The 5,477-nt window shown below is 33.1% G+C and overlaps 1 protein-coding gene across 1 annotated transcript; it reads right to left on the reverse strand.

Moving 5' to 3' along the window:
• Window positions 1-2,711: 2,711 nt before the first annotated feature.
• LOC103135669 (uncharacterized) lies at window positions 2,712-5,471 on the reverse strand. Its single transcript, XM_007548506.2, has 2 exons — window positions 3,964-5,471; window positions 2,712-2,781 (listed from the first exon to the last, which is right to left on the reverse strand). Exon 1 carries the CDS (start codon window positions 5,366-5,368, stop codon window positions 3,968-3,970), a length of 1,401 nt encoding a protein of 466 aa, XP_007548568.1. The 5' UTR covers window positions 5,369-5,471; the 3' UTR covers window positions 2,712-2,781; window positions 3,964-3,967.
• Between the last annotated feature and the right edge of the window lie 6 nt (window positions 5,472-5,477).

The following is a 5,477-nucleotide window of genomic DNA, read 5'->3' on the forward strand; positions in this document are numbered from 1 at the left end:
CTTTGAAAGTTGGAATTATGACTTTGAGTCTCATAATTATGACTTTGTAAATCGAAATTATGACTTTGAATCTCATAATTATGACTTTGAAAGTCGAAATTATGACTTTGAATCTCATAATTCTGACTTTGTAAGTCGAAATTATGACGTTGAATCTCATAATTCTGACTTTGTAAGTCGAAATTATGACTTTGATTCTCATAATTATGACATTGAAAGTCAAAATTATGACTTCCTGTTGGTCTTTTATTTATTTATTTATTTCATAGCTGAAATGGACTTCCATACAGTAGAGAAGACAACTGTGAGGAAAATAGCTTTCAATTTTGACATTTCCTTTACAAAAGAGGTATAAATTAATACCAAATGATTGAAATGCTCTTTATCGTTCGCTGGTCCAACAGTGACACCTGGTGTTCATTTGTGGTTTTATTTCGACGAGAGGTATATGTTTCTTCTTCGTGTTTTTTGTGGCATGGTGCACTTCCTGTCTTTACCAAGCAAATTAAGAAGCAAGAGACACTGAAAATACCAGAAGGAAATCTTGAAAGTAGCGCATTTGGAAAGCAGAATAAGGTATAAATTTGAACAGTTGTGTTTTGTAATAAGAAAGGTAATTTGTTTATTTAAGAAGAGTCTTAATTTAGTTGGTTTATTTGTTTAAAAAGGACAAGTGCATATGCTGCTTGGTTAAAGTATTCTTTTTGTGGATAATTACCTGTTTAATTTAAATTAAAATATATTTATATTGTTTTAAAAGGCTTTCAATGAACATTGAACAGTGATTAAGCTTTGGAAATTATTTTAATTGGGTTACAGATGTTCAATCCTACCAAGCAAAGATGAGATTAAACAGCAACCGTTTGGAGCTTTGGTTTAATGTGGTTAAAAAGGCAGAAATATTAATTAACTATGAAGTAGCATTGCTGATAAAAATATTGTCATTAAAAACGCCTGTTTTTACTCAATTTGTTATTTTTGCTTTCAGTTAAATCAGATTATTAGTCAGATTTTAAAATGAGGTCTTTTTTTATTAACTCCATCTGGATTTGTAAGAAACTCATCAAGGAGGGATCACACTATTCAAAAACAGCTGGAGAGAGATAGCCAGCTTCAAGGATAAAACCTTTATTATGCCACACTATCCAGTCAGAAATTAACATGGAAAAGATAATATCAAACCTGAATACAAATTCATTTTAGATCTTGTTTCTATAATCCATCAAGATGCAAACAACCTCCCTTGTTTTTCCAAGATTACTGTCATCAATTCAAGGAAAACATTGAACATCTTTATCACTTGATCATAAACATAAAAAAGATGCAGAAAGAAAAAGGTTTTAATAAAATATGTGAAACTCCTCGTATGTAATTTTTAAATGTTGGCTTTATAAGCAATTTATGTGAGGTTCACATGTGACTTTATCATGCTAGGTAAGATACACAAGTCTTGACTTCTTTCGTGGAGGCTTTTTAATTCTTTTATCAATATTAATTTTTTATTAAATGTGTAAATTATGGTCCACAAAGAATAATATCCATAACTATTATTCAGTTTATCCTAAATGTACTAAATGTTTTCTTAAATTGAGTAAAATCAAGTTTTAAAATATCATAATGAAACAATGATAATATATTTCCATTATAATACCAGACTGCAATATAATCAGTGATTTAATGTTATTACCGTCACCATAAACAAAACACCCAAAACATTCTGTAAAGTGATCAAAAAATAAATCTGAATATTTGAAGCAGATGTTTAGACAAAAAAGAAACAAAATTGATTATTGGAAGGGTATTGAAACTTTAGCATGTTAGACATGGAAAACCCGCTGCCACCAACTAGTTAATTTGACGCCCCAAAAATAAGTAATAAACTTACCAATAACCCCACATGACTAAAAACTTTAACTAAAATGTAATAAAACACAAAAAAGCTACACATGTTGCATAGCTATAACATATTGTAGTCTCTTATCTTTTCACTCCAGTAAATGTAAAAAAATTTTATTAGAAAAGGTATGGAATCAAGCAAGAAATTTAAATTTTTACCATTTTCAAGATAATAATCAGCAATGGCCACTTGAATTTACCTACATTTTGTATCTGTTGTTTATAGTCAAGATTTACAACAAAGAATCTATTCATTCCTGTATTTTGAATGTGATTCTGTTTTGAACACCTAAAAACCAGAGTCTCAGCACTTAAAACAATAAAACTATTAAAATATTTCAAGACAGAATTACTTTATCTCAACATCATGTATCCTTTTTTTAGCCATTTTCACAATCAGATTTTGTTAAAATTCAATAGTTGCTAAAATCCAATTGTATAAAGTCATAACAAAATAAAACAATGAAAGTGTGAATATTTTGAGGAGTAAAATCAAATGAATTTTTACTTTTTACTCCATGGAAACAAATCTCTAGTGGGCAAAAAGGAAATTTCACAATTAACTTCAGAAAATGTCCAAAAGTAAATTATTCAGCTCCAGTAATATTACAGCCAAATTGTTTTGCTTTTCTTAATCTAACTTCCTAAGAGAGAAACTAAGAGAAACTTGACAGAATGTCAAAAATAGATAAAAACTGTACTATTGTTTAAATCAGACAAAAGGGACATCTGCATCAGACCTGAATTAAAAATAACCCAAATTTGTCTGTAGAATTTGTTTGACAGTATAATATTGTCACTAATTGAAATCTCTCTTTGATGATCAGGCAGGTGGAAGTGATGAGTAGTTTTGATTCTCGTTAACCAGCATCATCCAGAGTTTCACTATGAGGAAAAAAACACACTTAGGTCAGTAATGTGGCATATGAAATAAATTCCCATATAAACATTTAATTGTTCACCCAAATACTTAATAACAACAGTGATGCAATATTCTATCATGAAATGGTAGGTAACCAGATAAATAACACTAGTGAAATTGTTTGTTTCTCAGACTGTGCCACTTTGCTGAGGAGCTCTTTATTTCACATGGATATATTGTCTTACTATGCATATAATTGTTTATTAGTCTGAATGTTGTATTTCATAAAACTCAAAAGAAGTTTCTGGTTGTGTTTATTTCATATCCACTTTCACTTTAAGATGGAAATTTTGAGACTGTGGCCATATCTCCCAGGATGAAGGTCTCAAGTAAAGAGAGATTATATCCATTTTTTAATGGTTACGCTCTTCCTTGTAACTTTTGAAACAACACAACATTCACACATTTCCTCTGGTATGTTGTGTGCCTTCACATACTCTATGAAGCATTGTGGTTGATTCCAGAGCCAATTTTTGGTGCCATTTAAGCCCTGCTGGTGTAAGAAAATACAGTGAACAATATTCATAATTGTACTTTTACTTCTTATCACAATAGTGAACTATTTAGCAGTTCACTGAGGTTAGGATTGGTTTTGCTTCTCAAGTTGAACTTTCTGACATTGACAGTGTTAAAACAGTCAGGGATTTTAACTATATTACATCTTAACAGTTCTCAAAATATACAAATTAAACTATACCACAGACTCAGCAAAAACAGCCATCCAGCAAAAATGTTACTACATCATAAATTTAAGTGATTATTTATTTAAAGAAAACACAAAAAGAAGGTTTTTGTGTTTTCTTTCACTTGATACATGGAGCAATAATAACAATCTATATGTTTTATTTTGAAATGTATTTTTATGTTTGTTGACCAGGGAAATTTAATGAGTTTTCTATAAGTTTATTTCAAATGGAGTTTCACAAAATATCATTGCAGCAATGTAGAAGAATAATGTAAATACTAAAGAGATTAACAGTAAATGTTTTACAATAAAGTTTGTTTCTTTTCCTCCCACAATATAAAAAAAATGAAAATTAGATTAATTCAGAATTATAAATGTCTCTTACTCTAAATTTCTAGTTTACTCTTTTTTGTGACCAAATGATTGAAAGAACATTAAAAAAATATAAAAATATTCTTACCTCTTCATGACAGGACGCTGGACACCTGTTTCCTGTGTGGATCATTTCTGTCCTTGTAGCCCTGGGTGTTGATCCATTGTATGATTGTTGTTTGATGGTCATTTGTCATGACACCCTTGTCTTGAAGCAGGCTGTACCATTTCTGCACCATCTGGGTGCTGTTTTCTTGAAAACTCTTCTCAAACATGGCAACCCGGGTTTTGCTCTTCTTCTTGTTTTGAACATTCTTGGTGTCAGTCAGCTGGCATCTGAGCATTGCACTGAACGTCATCAGTTTAAAGGTTCCAACAACATCATCTTTGCTTATCATGGAAGCTAAGCATGATTTTAAAGCTTTTGGCTCTGGAGAAGATATATCCTCAACTACATCTTTAAGGTTGCGATCAGTTGGCAGCTTCAGGCCTTCTTGTTTCTCCACACCAGAGGTTTTGCTGGTATCTGAGCCAGACAGATATTTTCTCGCTTGCAACATTGCCACTGCCAATTTGCTCTTCTGGTTCAGTTTGTTAGCTTCCACTATGGTACTGTTTGAAGGCTGCTGATTTGCATTGACAGTTTTTTCTACTGCTGGAATTGCTGGTTTTTTCAAATATCCTTTGTATTGCTCAATCTTTCCAGTTATTTTCTGCAGCAGGGTTTTGTTTTCCTTTATAATTCTTTCTGGTCTACCGGCCTCTGCCATGTACCAGTCTCCTCCTCTGATTGTTTCCGTCAACTCTTTGCGCTTCATAAAAGGTTCCCATTGCCCTGATTGCTTGAGGAGCATATTGGCCTCCACAGATCTCAGGCGGTTTGCCTCAGAAGCAATCTCTGAATCACTGGCTTTTGGTTTCATGCCTCTTGCCATAGCATGGAACAGAGAACTCTGTTGTTTACTGTCTATGCTCACTGCCTTATTGTCGATGAACACATCATAATGACCATTAGGGTTTTGGGTGCTCTTTGGCCTGTAGATCAAAGTCACTGTTTCACTAGCAGATTTGGTGCTTGGACTAACTTCCTGCATCTTGGTGAGTTTTCCTTGTTTGTTTTCTGAAAGAATAACAACTCTGGTACCAGTGGCTTCAGACAGGACTCTGATATCTAGAATAGTACCAGCAGCTTTGTTGTCCTTGATCTTTTCAGCATGTGATCTTGCGAGTCGACCAGCATTAGCTGAAAGTTTGGCATTTGGATTTACTGGCATATTTACTATGTAGTTGTTGAGTTGTCCAACTTTAAGCTTTTCCTCTGTCCTCTCACTCTTTAAGCCAGATTTGACATGTCGTCTGATGGCCTCATGTGCTTCGTTCTGTGCACGAGAAACAAGGTGACTGAAAAACTTCTGTTTAACCACCTCTACTAAGGCATCAGCTAGTAATGAGCTGAGGGTTTCGGCCAAGTCTTGCTTGAATATTTTCAGCATGTCAGTTTCTGAGACAGTTAGCTCATTTCGCTTCACTTTCAAAGGTTTTTCTTTGATAAAAGTGTTCAGTTCTTTCTCAAAGTTTGAGAAGAACTTGCTGGTGAGGGTG

Source organism: Poecilia formosa, unplaced genomic scaffold, assembly GCF_000485575.1.
Source record: "Poecilia formosa unplaced genomic scaffold, Poecilia_formosa-5.1.2 Scaffold27, whole genome shotgun sequence".
Classification (NCBI taxonomy): Eukaryota; Metazoa; Chordata; class Actinopteri; order Cyprinodontiformes; family Poeciliidae; genus Poecilia; species Poecilia formosa.